Source organism: Halichoerus grypus, chromosome 14 (assembly GCF_964656455.1).
Source record: "Halichoerus grypus chromosome 14, mHalGry1.hap1.1, whole genome shotgun sequence".
NCBI lineage: Eukaryota > Metazoa > Chordata > Mammalia > Carnivora > Phocidae > Halichoerus > Halichoerus grypus.
This window is the reverse complement of record NC_135725.1, coordinates 91,626,971-91,641,554: the sequence shown is the minus strand read 5'-3', so window position 1 is coordinate 91,641,554 and position 14,584 is coordinate 91,626,971. Positions and strand designations below refer to the sequence as shown.

General features: G+C 60.0%; 1 protein-coding gene across 3 annotated transcripts in view; it reads right to left on the bottom strand.

The window, feature by feature from the left end:
• Positions 1-14,584, bottom strand: part of COL5A1 (collagen type V alpha 1 chain) — a 155,916-nt gene that overhangs the window by 48,627 nt on the left and 92,705 nt on the right. For all 3 annotated transcript variants that reach the window (XR_004922416.2, XM_036108711.2, XM_036108705.2), the window contains exons 21-29: positions 13,534-13,587; positions 12,984-13,028; positions 12,381-12,434; positions 12,124-12,168; positions 11,296-11,349; positions 7,211-7,255; positions 6,294-6,347; positions 2,880-2,924; positions 1,150-1,203 (exon numbers count right to left, since the gene is read on the bottom strand). Coding sequence is in view for 2 of the 3 variants with exons in the window: in XM_036108711.2 (XP_035964604.2) it covers positions 1,150-1,203; positions 2,880-2,924; positions 6,294-6,347; positions 7,211-7,255; positions 11,296-11,349; positions 12,124-12,168; positions 12,381-12,434; positions 12,984-13,028; positions 13,534-13,587 (450 nt within the window). In the remaining variant the exon portion in view is untranslated. The remainder of the gene's footprint in view (positions 1-1,149; positions 1,204-2,879; positions 2,925-6,293; positions 6,348-7,210; positions 7,256-11,295; positions 11,350-12,123; positions 12,169-12,380; positions 12,435-12,983; positions 13,029-13,533; positions 13,588-14,584) is intronic.

Genomic DNA, 14,584 nt, shown 5'->3' with positions numbered 1-14,584 from the left:
AGTCCTGTCACCATGGAGAAAGTTCTAGAACGGCTGTGTTTAGCAGGAACATAACTGGGACATAACTGTGAAACGCATCTTTCTCTTTTATTCCTCCTCCTTTGATAGAAGCCAAGATTGCTTCTGCCTTTGGAGGTGGGGACGCCGCGCCAAGCATGTGGGGCTCTCACGCCCTGGCGTGTTCTGAAGAGGCACCTGCAGTCCCGGCTTGTCAGGGAATAATTTCGGCAGCCGCGTGACAGCCCTGTGTCTGCTGACAGCCGTCGTCCAGGTGTGCGTCCGGCTGCCGCCGTGGCCGTGCCCACCGGGCGGCCCAGGCACCTGGCTCCCTGCTGCCCAGGCTTGGGCTCACTCTGAAGCTGGGAGGGAACCTTCAAAGTGCCCGCACCGCGGTGTGGCAGCCGCCCGCTCCCCGGACACTTCCTCCCGCGTCATCTGCATCACCCTCTCCTCATTTAGATGAAAACGCAGCCGGTGGCTTTCTGCTGGGCGCCTGCCATGTGAGCAAGCCCCCTCCTCCCCCAGCACCGACTGGCTTCCTCTGGAGTGGAGGTGAATTATTCATTAAAAAGAATGGGTTTGTTGCAGCTTCTGCTAGCCCAGGATGAGGTTACAGAACACAGGAGCTGCTCAGGGTCCTAAAAACACGCAAGAATGCTTGGCGGACCGAGATGCTGTGTGGGGGTGGGCAGGGACCCCGGCCCTCCCTGGCCAGAGGGCATGTCTGTAGCCCCTTCCCCTCTGCCCCCCACAACGCCCCCACCCTTCTGAGACAAAGGAACTGCTCTGCTGTCTAGAGCGTCGGTCGAAACATGACAAGTCTCCACCGAGCCCCTGTGCAGGGTGAGGACATAGGGCACAGGGGCCAGGTGACCACAGGTGACCCCAGTAACGGGGGGTTAATACCAGAAGAGAGCCGCCAGGGCTCTGAACCAGAAATGAGGGGCCAGTGAGGGGGGGCATGCACAGAGCCAGGCCTCTGGGCCCCCAGCTGTCCCCGCCTGAGGGCCAGGAGCCCCCACAGAGGCTTCACCTAAGGAGAAGCTGTCCTGCGGCCCCAAAAACCCCAGCCCCCCCACAGCCCCGCCCCTGGCCCCTCCCCATGGCCCCGACACCACCCCCTGCCCCCGACACCCCCAAAACACTCACCCGATCACCCTTGATGCCCATGTCTCCTTTAAACCCAGGAAAACCATCTTCACCCTGACAAGGAACAAGACAATGCCTGGGCTGCGTGAAAGAGCCCACCTCCCGGATGGCCTGTCCCCAACACTCAGCACAGGGCCCCCAGCAAGCACGGGACGCGCCGGGTGGGGGCCTTCTGAGTGCACGAGCCATCCCTCGTGAAGGGCGTTCCGCTAACCCTCCGCGGTCGTGGGGTCAAGCTCACGATCCGCGGCCCAGCGCCCCCCGCACAGCTGGGCATAGCTGGCCCCCGCGCCCACAGCTGCGTCCGGTCCGGGCATCGCCGGGGCCCAGTAACCGCTGACCAGCGAGCACCGGAGGGGGGCTGCAGGGAAGAGGCCCCACAGAAGCCAGGACCCGTGAGAGCTGTAGGGGAGGGAAGGGCCTGGGGCTCGGGCAGTCCTGCCGTGGGCCCAGGCCTCAGTGACACAGTCCTGCGTTTTCTGGGCCAGTGGGACACGTTCCTGCTAGTTGTGAATTTGGGGATTCACACATGTCAGTGGCCTGCTGTCCACTCGAGTCCCCATGGAGACACCCTCAGAGACCCTCAGGTGGTTTGCCCAGGGCCACCTGGCTCGCCCTTCTCTCCCAGGGTCCAGGCCCTGCATCCTGATCTCATTCGCCCATCCAGGGCCTGGTCCTCAACACCCAGGCCGGCCAGGGGCTCATACCCAGAGGGAGGCAGCTTTCTGGGACAGGGCGAGAACTCGTCCCTCCCCAGGCTGCCGTGACTCGGTTAAGTGCCAGGGACTCATCCGCAGCAGCTCAAAGGGTGCCACGATTCCGGGAGGTGGTTCCTCACCCCCTTCCCACCCCAGAACTGACTCAGGGACAGCGCAGGGACCCTCTGGGAGAAGAGGCCTGCCCCATGCCACCCAACCCACATTCTCTCAAGCAGCCCTGTCTCTAGCTAAAGGACAAAAGTGACAAGACAAACGTGGCGCTCCGGGGGCTCTGAGCAGCCCCTCCAACAGGACACAGGAATTTGGGGAGATGGGACCTGCTGGAGGGGACATGGTCTGCCCTGCAGGGAGAGTGCGTGGCCCTGACCCACCGGCCCTCTGTCCCCACACTTCAGATGCCCCAGAACGAGGGCTCAGATGTCTGCCTTGCCCTGGCTGCTCCCCAGAGGGAACTGAGGCAGCCCAACTGCGTCCGCGCCTTCCACCAGGCAGCCGGCTGAGCAAACACACAGCATGGAGGGTCCGGCTTCCCTGCCATCCGCGTCCAGGGCAGCCACATGATGAGCCACCTCAGGACTGGCAGGTGCCACAGGGGAGGACCCATGCCTGGAGCAGCTGGAGGCCATGGGAGCACTGCTTTCCCTCTGCTCCCGGCTCCACTGCAGCACGAGGGGCTGCCCCTCCCCCTGTGAGGCAGGAGTGGGGCGTGGGGCATCCATGGCCTCTGCAGGTGAGGGGCGGGCTGTGTGCTGGGCCAGAGCCATGGCCTTGGGCAGGGGTGCAAAGCCCCAGCCCCTCAGCCCTGCGAGGAGGGACACCCACAGCCTGTCCTCTTCGACTGGGTTTTCCTTTTGCAAACAGTGTGGCCCTCAGGGTGCATCCAGTCCCTCCCGCTCAGAGGCCACAGCAGCCTTAGCTGCGTCCGGCGCTGTCACGCTGGAGCCACCCACCCGAACCCCGCTCTGGGCTGCGTGCGCCAGGCGGCCACGGCAGGAAGGAAGGGGCACTCACCTTCTCGCCCTTGGTGCCCTTCAGACCGCGGATGCCATCTGCCCCCTGTGCAAACACAAAGGGAAGGGAGTGAGTCAGAGCCTCTCCGGGCTCTCGAAAAGAAAGGGTCTACGCCCCCAGTACCAAGGAGGGTGAGGGCTCAGCCGCCCCAACCCAGGCAAGCTCCTTCGTGCTCCCAGTCTCAAAGGAAGGGCTCCGTGGGCTCCCAGAGACACCTCCCGTCCTCGCACCCACGCGAGGCCCCCCGCGCCAGTGATTCCCAGATGGCCTCCACTGACATCCCACCCTCTTCCAGAAACATCTGCCTCTCTGAGGTCTGGGGAGCAGGTGGGATGCGAGGCCTCAGCATGTGCTCTGGAATCAGGTCCCGGCCCCAGCTCGTGGCCTCTGACACGTCCCAGGTACCTGGTGTCTCAAGTTTCCTCATTTGGAAAGTGGGGGTGAAGACAAGCATTACCCTATTACTGCTGGTGGGAGGGGAACGCCGGACAAGCCCCCAGGACCGTGCCCCAGCACACAGTGTCTGCTCAATTACCAATAGTAATGTGCTACTGTCATTCTGTATTATTAATACATGATCATAGGTATAATCGTGCTAATTACCAATTAATAATAATAACAGCACTGCCGACAATAATCAGCTCAGGACGTACCTCATCTCTGTGCCAAACAAGAACTGTAAGGAGGGAGGACATGTCCTCTTCCCTCTGACACCCCCCCACCCCCTGTGCCAGCGCCGTCCCCAGGCCAGGTAAAGCCATCCGTGGAATGGAGTTAGGTGGCCTCCGCCTGCGCCCTCCGAGCAGGGAGCAGAACTGACCGCCGACTCCAGAGGCCTGCTGCCCGCAGGACCCCAGAGAGAGGCCAGGCCCCCCATCTGGTTCCAGCTGAGGCTGCCGGCAAGGCAGCCGGGCCACCTCCCAGGTCCCTCAGGTGGCCAGCAGCCCTCTTGTGGCAAGAACTTCACACAGACTGTGCGGTTTGCGCCTCTTCCCAGGGACTGAGGAGGGGGCCCTAAGCAAAGCTGGAGTCGGACGCGGAGCTCGGACTGGCCTGGGGGCGTGGCCTCCCCTGGGGCCATCTGCCACCCAGACGCACCCCTGCTCTATCGGCCCCAGGCAGCCAGACATCTCAGGGCAGGGGGTGCACGGTTACCCCGAAACCCTGATGCCCTGGGGACTGTGGCACCAGCTTCCTCCCTCTTGCCATGCTGGTGGGGTGGGCTTCCCCTGCCCACCCCTCCCGGACCTAAACTTCTACCATTTCACGACCCAGGTCCGAGGCCAGGGGAATGCGGCCCAGGGGACAAACAGACCAGGTCTCTGAGCCACGGCACTGCTGACATTTAGGGCTGGGTCACTTCATCACGGGGGCTGCCCCAGGCAGAGCAGGGGTCTTGAGCAGCATCCCTGACCTCTAGCCATCAGATGACAGTAGGATCCCCCAAGTTGGGACAGTCAAAAATGTCCCCCGATGTCCCCCAGGGGGGCACAAATCCAGCCTGGTTGGTTGAGAACCATGGGACGGCAGCATCCACTGTGGCCCCCGGGGGCCAGCCCTGGGGGACAGAAAACAAAGGGGCCAAGAGAGGGACAAGGCTTTGCCCAACGCCTCGAGGGAATTTGTATTTAGGGTCTTCACCAGCCGGCCCGGCTCCTGCAGGCTCGCTGAGCAGTGGATGTGACTTTGCTGACAGTCAGGCCTACACAGATAGCCCTCAGGAAGGTCGGGGAAATGAAAGCACACGGAGGGGCCCTTCCCCAGAAGGAAGGCAGGACTTGGTGGAGAAGAGCCAGGCCTCCCTTACCGAGGGCTGGCCGTCCCTACCGGTGACAGCTGGCCACCTCTCCACCCGGCGCCGTCACCTCCCTTGGGGGCCTGCTGCCCCTCAGGCTGTGAACTCCACTGACAGTTTCCAAAACCCGGGGAAGGAGAATCTATTTCTCCAATGAATAGAGCGTTCAGCTTTGCTTTTCCTCCCACTCTCCGCTTCCAAGTCTAACTGGATCACTCGTGGCATGAATGAATTTTAATCAGATAGACAAGATAAGAGCATCCTCCATAAACGTTTTAAAGCAAACACCTTTCAGCACACAGACACAGCGTTATGCAATTAGCCGTGTATGGAGCTGGTAGACGCTTTTGTTCTACGACAAGAATTTGTAAAATAAACATTCGGGAGCTCACATCATCAGCATTTCTGCTAAAAAAATCATCCTTGTAAGACTCACTAGGCGTGCTGGTAAGAGCCTGCTTCGGGGAGAAACCAGGCCCTCCTAGGGCTCCTGGCCCCGGGGAAGTCTGCCCGCGGCGGCTCGGGCCCTCGGCAACCCGCGATTCCTGGGACACACAGCTGGGCGCCTCGGGGTCCCGCCTGGGGCCCTTGGTTCACAATAAGCAGGTCTGGGTCTGAGTCCTGACTGAGGCACCGATGTTAGGCTAACTAGGGGCACGTGACTGAGCCCTAAGGTCTTGGCTTCTCCATCCTCCACACCGCAGGCCATCCACACACTCCTGATGCACAAGAATGCTGGGGAGCATTACGCATCCGGAACGATGCGGATCAGGTGCAGGAGCCAATGGGTGTGTTCGTGCTGAAGGCTCAGGCTGAGCTCGCTGTGTGTATACTTATGTATGTATTTCCCTTCACAGCAAGTTAAAATCATTTTGAAGGAAAGACTCCATTAGCTTCCTCCAAGCCCCAGAATCACCTAGAGCTTTCCGACGCTACGCCCTTGTTGTTCTCGGAGAAAGCAGAACACCGCCACCCCACCCCCCGGCCCAGCACACGTCCCTCGGGGCACCTCCCTCTCCACATAAACGTGCCCGACGTGTCCAGAGAGCTGGCATGACTGGAGATTACATTACACGACTCAAAGCAAACACGGTTAGCTCTGGAGGAACAGACGGGGCCCGTGTGTTGGGTATTGCTCCGGAGCTCTGTGCCCCATTTAACCAGGTTCCAGGAGGCTTTCAGTGGCAGAAACGCAATTGTGGATAAATGGACACCTCCCACCAACTCCCCCCGCCACTGAGGCGCTCAGTCTGCCCAGGTGTTACCCATGGGGATGGGCTCTCTCTCCAGACGTGCAAAGGCCCAGAAGCCTGCGTGCCAGGCTCTTCACCTCGGCTGAGGTGTGCGTCCCTGTGGGGCTTGGGAGGGAGTGGGCTCTGGGTGACAAAGAGAGCAGCGTCCCAACAGATGGACAGACGGCCACGGTCCTGCTGGGTTGTCACAGACGTGCCAGAGACGTCCCCTGCTCGGGATCAGCCCCTCCTGGCCCCCGACGGTCACTCTCCCGCCTGCCCGGGACCTCTGTCCCAGGATCCCACGAGCCCAGGAGGACCAGGGCTGCCGTGCCCTGCTAGCCCAACCTTGACCTCCAGGAAGCCGTGAAGCAGCAAGAATCTCACCTTGACTCCTCGAGGACCCGGATAGCCAATTGGGCCCTGGGGGCCAGGCGGACCCTGAAACCAAAGGGGAAAGACCATTAGCTCTGTCTCAGGTGGGCAGGCATGGCTGTGTCCGCCTGGGTGCTCCCCGCACAGCCAGAAAGCTTCCCTTCCACTAGCAAACTCCCCCTGCTCTGGGCAGAGAGGACATCCCAGATCAGACCCTCGGAAGAGGCTCCTCAGGAGATACACAGGACCTGCTCCCAGGGGACCCAGCCCCCCAGGAAAGCAGAAGTACAGGCTGTGTCCCGTGATGAGAACACAAGGGACCAACCCAACTGCGGCCCCAGCCCAGCAGGTGGGGAGCAGGAGTGGGGCGGTGAGATGGGGAGGAGGCTCTGATGCTTTGGGAGGGCCAGGCTGCCGTGAAAGAAGCCTACTCCCAGCAGAGGCACCTCAGATGACATGGGACAGCTTCTGGCTGGGACAAGGGGACAAGGGCTGACCATCTGGGAGGGGAAGCCGCTGACAGCCAAAGACAGCTGTCCCAGCTCAGTGAGCAGGTGCGGGCCCGGGGAGGGCCGGGCGAATGAAGGGAGTACAAGTGGACTTTGGCCACAAACAGGGCAGGAGACAAGTCCCTGGGGTCTCAGGCTGCCTGGAGACCCCATCCCACCTTTAAACCCCCACGTCCTGGACCCCAAACAAACAACGGCAAAGGGTCATTTGAAGCCCCTGGCCCAGGACCTTCACTACCACTCAGCTCTTGTGTGGCCAAGATGATGGCAGTGCCCACAGCCCATATGCAGTAACCAAGGGTGGGGAGGGGTCATGGGGACCTAGATGAGTGGAGGTCCCCGCCCCCCCAGGCTGGGTCCCCTGGGCACAGACACCCGAGGGAGGGCCCAGCTGCCCCCGCTCATTCCCTCTGAACCCACCTGGCCTCCTTTCTCTCCCGGAGGGCCTTCTTTGCCGGGGTGCCCCTGTCAGGAGAGAGAAGGTGGGCGTTAGTCGGTGGCCGCCCCCCACAGCTGTTGTCACGTGTGGGAGGGGGAGCTGGGCCCCCCCATCTCCTTCCCCCACACCCTCAGCCAGAGAGGCTGGAAGTCAAAGGCATCAGATGGCAGCTGAGTGCGGAGGTCACTCCCAGCCACGTGGCCCCGAGCCAGTCGTTCAGCCCTGACCCTCGGCTGCCCCCTCTGACATGGGCTCCGTGGCAGGCCCAGCGACGACCCGAGCTGCCGTGGAGGAGAACGTGCTTGGATGCCCACGGGCAGGATCCGCGCTCGAGGATGTCACCAGACTCACTGACGCCCAGCCCACCTCCAAGAGCAGGTGAGCCGGAACCGTGGCCTCAGGCCCTCGCATCAGGGATTCTGAGCCGAACAAGGAGGGGTGAAGTGGGACCGGGGGTCTGGACATGCTGGCCTCCGGACCGGCAGGCGCCACGCTGTTGGCAGGACCCACTCTCTCATGCTGGGAGACGTGGTGGTGGGGGCAGGCTGGTGCCGGGACGTAGACCACATCCTGTCATTCGGCTGGGGACCCAGTGCGTCCCTAAGTCTTCGGGCTGTTTGCCTCCCAGCCTCCCAGCTGGTGCAGGCTGAAGGGGACGACCTAATCCCACGATACGCGTTCAGAGCCAACGCCCGGCAGACATGGCCACGGCCCCCCGGGTCACTGCCCTGTCTACCTGAGCCCCAACCAATCCCATTCTCAGAAATGCGAGCTCTCTGACTTTCCAACCGAGGTCGGTCACTAGTTTTATGCCTTTGAGTTCATGAGGCAAGCCCAGAAATAAAAGCAGAAAGAGAAACACTTCACTGCTGGAAATACCCCAAGGATTCCAGTAAAGACGCCGTGTAGTGTGGTGAGGATGCTGGCAGGGCAGCGTTGGATTCTAGGCCCGGTTACCCCCCACCCGCTGTGTGACCTTGAGGAAGTCACTTGCTCTCTCTGGGCCTCCACTTACTCATGTGTCAAAGGAGAGGGTGGACTAGGTGCTCTTTCAGCTTGAGTGTCCTAAGCATCGAGGACTCCATTTCTAGAACGCAGCAGCATTATGGGGACCTAAATCTCATCTCTTTGAATAAATGATTTGTGGGTGTTCCATTTTATTTGTATTAGTTGTACAATCGGATTTAACGCTGTTGCAAACAGCCTGCTCTGAGGGCCAGGCAAGCAGGGGGCTACAGAAGTTCCTCTGCAGGGCAGGGTGCCCTTAGGGAGCCTCGGAGCATGGGGAGTCTGGGGGTGCCCGCCTTAGGGGGAAATCAGGCACCAGACAGACCACACCTGCCGCTCTGGACCAAGGGGGACACGCCGTCCACCATGCTGCCTTCCCAAAACAAGGCTCACGGCGCCAGCGCCTCATGGGGCAGGGCTGGACCCAAACAGTGCTGAGGAGAAGGTGTCCTGATTCGGGGTGACTGGGTCGCAGTGGATCCTGCCCCCCCAGCCACATGGCTTCTTGGGGGGATTTTACTCCAGCATATTTCCGTTAAGGACCCGGGGGCACGGGGAGGGCATCTGGGGGTGCTCGAGCCCCGGGCTCCAAGTGACACACACGCTGGGGGCAGAGCCCACATGGGTCCCTCGGAGGGCAAGTTTCGCCCTCCACATGGTAATGTCCTCGCTCACGTGGTGCAGACGATCACGTGCCTGCCCCACAGCATCGCTACAGGGAAGGGAAAGAGCAGGTTTGCCAAGCTCTCAGGACTGTGCCCAGCACGGAGCAAACAGCCAACACGCGTCCGCAATTATCGTAATTATTAGCATTATTTGAATGGAGGCTAAATGTCCTTAGGTGCATTTTAAGTTGTATTTATAAAATGAGAGCAACTATGTGGGGGGAAGCACAAAGCACACTTATTAAAATGTCGGAACAGAAAAATATTGAAAGGAAATACATCAAAATAAGAGACTGATTCTCCCCTAGGGAAAAGCCAGGCTGTCTCCCCCTCCTTTGCTGTGTGTTTGCATTTTTGCAATACTCTGTAACGAGCATATAATGTATAATGGAAAAATAATAAAGCTTAAATTATGTGTATTTGATATTTTTCTGATTAAAAAAGTAATATATGTTCTCTGTAGCCCATCAGGCAAGAGGCAAAGCAGACGAGGTCCCTCATAACCTCACCGCCCGCAGCAACCCTGGCTAATTGTGCTACGGGTCCTCCGATCCACGTTCCGCACGCCGGAACACAAAACTGGCATCGCGTGGTGCGGTTTTAATTTAATATTGCGCGGTGTGCCTTTTCTCATGTCACTGAATACTCGCCGAAAGTCGGTTTTTACTGGCTCCGTAATATTCCTTCGAACCATAATTCACGTCCCCGTTTCCCCGTCGTGGGCTCTCCGGGATGATTTAACCACGCGCTCCAGCGTGTGTCGGCCCCGAAACACTCCCTCCTTCTGAAGGGCTTTAAATCAACCTTCCTTTCCACAGCCGAAGCCAAACCCAACCAACTCGAGGGAAGAAGAAACAAAACCCTCTCTTTAAGGATGATCAACAGCCCGCTGCCTCGGTAACAAGAGTGTGTCAAGGTCTCTATCCCTGCGGATTCACGGGAGACAACCAGCCGGCTCGCTGGGGCTGCGGCACCGGTCGCCCCCGCGGTGTCTGCCACGTGAAGCACCTGCGGCCGGCCACACTCAGCCGGGTCCGCGGGGCATTCCTGTTACAGGTTCGAGTGTTCGTTGGGGGTAAAGAGATGCAGCCAATGGGCCCCACGGTGGGAAGAAGACCAGAGGAGGTGTCAGGTGGGGACGGGGCGGGGGTCTCCCCAGTGGGAGCAGTCAGGTCGGGGGTGGGGGTTTGCAGCCTGCCCGACCCCCAGCACCCTCTCCCCTGGGGCCGCCGCAGAAGCTGCACGGGGAAGATGCACGTAAGGACGCCAGCCCCTCTGCTATCACGGGTTGGGCCTTGAAGTTGGCATCAAGGTGGTTTTAACTCTGTTGTCATTTCATTTACTTTGCTAATTTTCCATAACAAGATGTGTTATTTTATAATCAGAAGAGGAAATTAAGTGTGAATGTAAGTTAAAGGAGGGGAGCGACACGCTATGTCCGCGCTCGCAGACGTGTGGACCCAGGAGGACGCGGGAGGCCCAGGGCAGCTCTCGCGCGGTGGGGCAGCTGAGCCGCCAGCTCGGGGGAGGACAGGGCAGTGGCGGACGTGCGATGCCCTGGACCGGACCACGCTCCGCCGTGGAAAGGGAAGCAGACGGTTGTGCCTTAAACAGTCACCAGTCAATTGTCAACATATTGAGCTCTTGCTTAGTTTTTAACGGCTTGATTAGAACAATACAATACGCCCTGTCTGAAACAGGTAATTCACCCGATCTTGTCTGTGGAAACGGGCTGTGTGTGCAGCATCACCTGAATCCTCTAAAGAAACCCAAATCCCCAAATCCCACCAGCGACTGGCAGAGAGGGCAGTGGGCGCAGACGAATGCACACGCACTCACACGCACCAACCGTGCGTCACCTCCCCGCCCCTCCCTCCGACAGCCCAGCCTCGGATTGGACGGGCCACCGGCTCGCTATTTCTAGGCACCATCTAATTCGGCTCCACAGCTGTGCTCACACAGAGCAAACGCGCTCATGAACACCCTCCTTCTCAGTGTGTGATCGATAAAAATACACTCGGCAAACTCGCTGTCCTTCCCTTCAAACACCAGCGACACAGGGACCAGCTCGGAGCCCAGCCCACCCTCCTCCTTGGAGTTAAAAATGCAGGCTGGGCTCTGGTCATGAAGCAGCGCCCCCAGTAAATAACTCATGTTCCTATTCATGCAGTCTCCACCCCTTGATTGGAACCCATTATGGAAAAGTGTGTCCAAAGCCCAGTAATTGCTGAGCAAGCAAGCTCGCAATCAATCGGGTCTTCATTTGAGGAGGTGGGAGAGAGGAAACGAGGGGCGAGGGGGGCGGCCGCGGGCCTGGGTGCCAGGTCCCCGCCCCTGGGGACCCCCCAGGGGCCAGGCGGTATGTGAAGGGGTGAGGCGGGCAGGGTACTCACCGGGGGTCCATCGGCACCGGGCATTCCTGGGAGGCCTGGTTTACCCAGGGGACCCTGGAACAAACCAGAGACCCTGTGAGTCCTGGGGTCTCCTCTTCCCTAGGCTACCCCACCCTCCACCTGCCCCCAAGGGCACTTCTCAACATTTCTGCTCAAAGAACATTTGTTGAAAGGGATGCTCAGAGGCACGGAAGATTCCAGCAACCGAAGCATCCAGAGCGCAAGGACGCTCGCCCTCTGCTGTTTCCTGGGCCTGCAGGTTTTGCTACCAGAACAAAACACACCCGCCAAGTCCAGGCAGGCGGGGTTCCCAGTGCCGCCTGGCCATCTGAGGTACTGACCACACCTTAGAGGCAGCTCTGAGCCAAGTGAAGCACTTGGGGTTGAGCACAAGCTCTCAGCAGGTGCCCGGGATACACTCGGGGTTATCAGATTTAACAAAAACAAAACAAAAACAAAAACAAAACAAGATGCCCAGTTAAATTTGGATGTCAGGCAAACAACAAAGATTCAAATTTAACTGAGCGCCCTGTGTTTATATTTCTTCCTAAATCTGGCAATCCTCTACATAGCTAGACAATGAACGCATGGGTAACTGAGTGAATTTATGATCAATGAAAGACGAAGATCCCCGATCTTCCCCTGAGCTCATCTGCTCCGCACAGAGTGAGCTGAGCTTCCCTGCGTCTGGGGGAGGACAGAGGCACACACAGGCTGGGGGTGACCAGCACTCCTGCGGCCTGGACCCTGGTGGGATGAGCTTCCCGGGGGCAGAAACACAGCCTGCTGGCAGGTGGGGCCGTCCCTACACCTGCACAGCCCACTCACCTTTTCCCCTGGAGGACCGATGGCACCCTGGGGGCCTGGAAGACCCTAGGAGAGGTGGAGCAGGGCAGGAAAGGTCAAGGAAGTTGGCTCCAAACTCCTCCCTGCCACCCGTCCACCTTCCCCGGCACCCTCTCCCTCATGACTCGGTTCTAGGTCACATCCAGGCTGTAGGTCCCTTTGGCCGGGACTGGCAGCACAGGGCCTAGCATACCCCAGCGGAGACCCTCATCTCCCGCTGCCCACTGCTGCTCACTTACCTGGGCACCTGGATTACCCTGCTGTCCCGGGGGGCCGGGCTCTCCCTGGGGTCCCTAGAGGGAACATAAGCAAGGGCACTGATGGGGACTCCGGAGGGCAGGCAGGGAAACAGTCTGCTCTCACGCCCAACACCAGCGTCGGAGGACGATGCCCAGGCGGGAGGAGGCAGGTAGCCCCATAGCAGGGGGAGCTGGGCCTTGGCACCTGCAAGGCTCTCCACGCTGACCCCGATGCGAGGAACACTCAGGGGTTTCTGCAGCGACCCAGACAGCCGCCGGAAGGAGCCCGCGAAAGGAACGGAACAGAAAGTATTCTGTTTGGCAGAACATTCCCAAAACATTGTGCTGAAGTCTCGTGGTAGAACCGTGAGAACGATCTCTCGTGGGCTTGGCTCACGTGCATGCTCATCACCAGGGCACAGCGCGGGGAGAGGGCGAGTTCCCTCCGCGCCTGTGCGGCTGTGGTCCGGCTCTGGCGGGAACAAGCCCGAGCTCTCCCACTGCCGGCTCCAGGCGGGGCCGGGGCTCAGGGCCTGCGCCCTCCTCCTCGGAGTCCCTTCCGTTTTGTTGGCAACAGCTGGGTGGCAGACCCCGGAGACTTACCACGTTTCCTTTCGGGCCTGATTGGCCGTCCATCCCCGTCACACCCTGGATGAGATTGAAAGAAAAGAAACACCAAGATAGAATGCTAAAGAGTCCACGATGCTCACAGGGAAAATCCCATCCGACTCGGCTTGGTGTCCTGGCCACGTGTCTTAGGATGGCACACCCTCTGGGGACGGGGCAAGGGTCGATTCTAAAAAGTCCCACAGGCTCAATCGGCCAGGGGTCAGTGGAGCTGCCGGGCCCCGGCACTGGGTGGGGCAGGCCCGGGGAACACACGCATCGGGACAGGGCCCACCAGACCCATGGGCTGCCTCCTCCCAGAACCTGCCCAGAAGGAGGACACGAGGCGTCCCGGGGACTGTTGATAACAGCACGTGCCGCGTGAGGAAGGGGAGAGCCGCACAGCCGGCTGGCCTCCGTGTCCCCACCCGCGAAGCCACACGCGCTGGAGGGTTCCTTCTGCCTGGGAGCATCAGGGCCCTGCTGACCTCAACTAGCCCCGGGCAAGTGTCAGAGTGGACAGACGTGCAGAGGTGAGAGGCCTTACCGGAGGTCCGGGAGGGCCCGGGGGCCCCTTCGGCCCCAACAGACCACGCGGCCCCTGCAAGAGGAAAGGACAAGGCTGTTCACACTTGGCCAAGAATCCCCGCCCCAGCCCTGCCCCCAAGCAAATCCTGCAGCCTCTCTCCTCCCAGAGCCTCGCTCCTCCCAGAGCCTTTGCTGCCACGCAGGTGTCCACATCTCCCCGGGAGGCATGGCCAGTGCCCTGTCCTCACCTGCTTCACCTCCTCGCCCCACCCCACCTCTCCACCTCGGCTCTGGATGCAGAGGCGGGAGCCAGGAATTAAGGGGCGGCTCAGGCCACGGATGAGGGGGCATCCTCAGAACAAGGGGAGCCTTTCAAGTCAAGGGGGCTCTTTCACACTCGCTCAGGGCAGGTGCACACAAAAGCTCTCCTCACGGAGGCCACAAAGACACTCTGCTGCATGGTGTGCGTCGGTCCATGTCTCCTTACTGGCTCCCTCTCAGATCCCTCCACACAGGGACGCACGACTGCATTTCTGACACCAGAAGGCGGAGGGAGGACACGCTGATGGGGATGTGGTGGTCAAATGCAGAGACAAAGCGTGGGGCTCAGGCTTTTTCTGGGACACCACGACAGCCCAGAGCTCAGTCCCTCCCTCCCCTGCAGCGAGGGGCACGTGTGGGGACAGCCCCTTGTGCTCACGGAGGGACACGGCTCCGAGGCAGCGCCGGCCCTAGCACGGTTCACGAGACTCAGGAGGCCGCACAGCAGAGCCGTTGTCCACCACGCGAAGGAGCCCCATCCTGAACCACTCACACCCGCCTTGCCCGCTGGGGAATCCTCCAGCCCTTAATCAACTCTTGAGCACCCTTAATTTTGATGGTCACTCTTCAGATGCCGTGGAAGAGAAATCGTTCCCATGCTCTTGCCATGTAACTGTTCCCTTCATTATTTAAATGCCTGGCCCTGTAAATGCTTTCTAGGAGTTAATAATCCAGAAGGTATCACTTAGATGCGTGTTAAGGGGAGGACTGGGTAATGGATTCTCCTTAGGGGCTAATCAGACATCCAG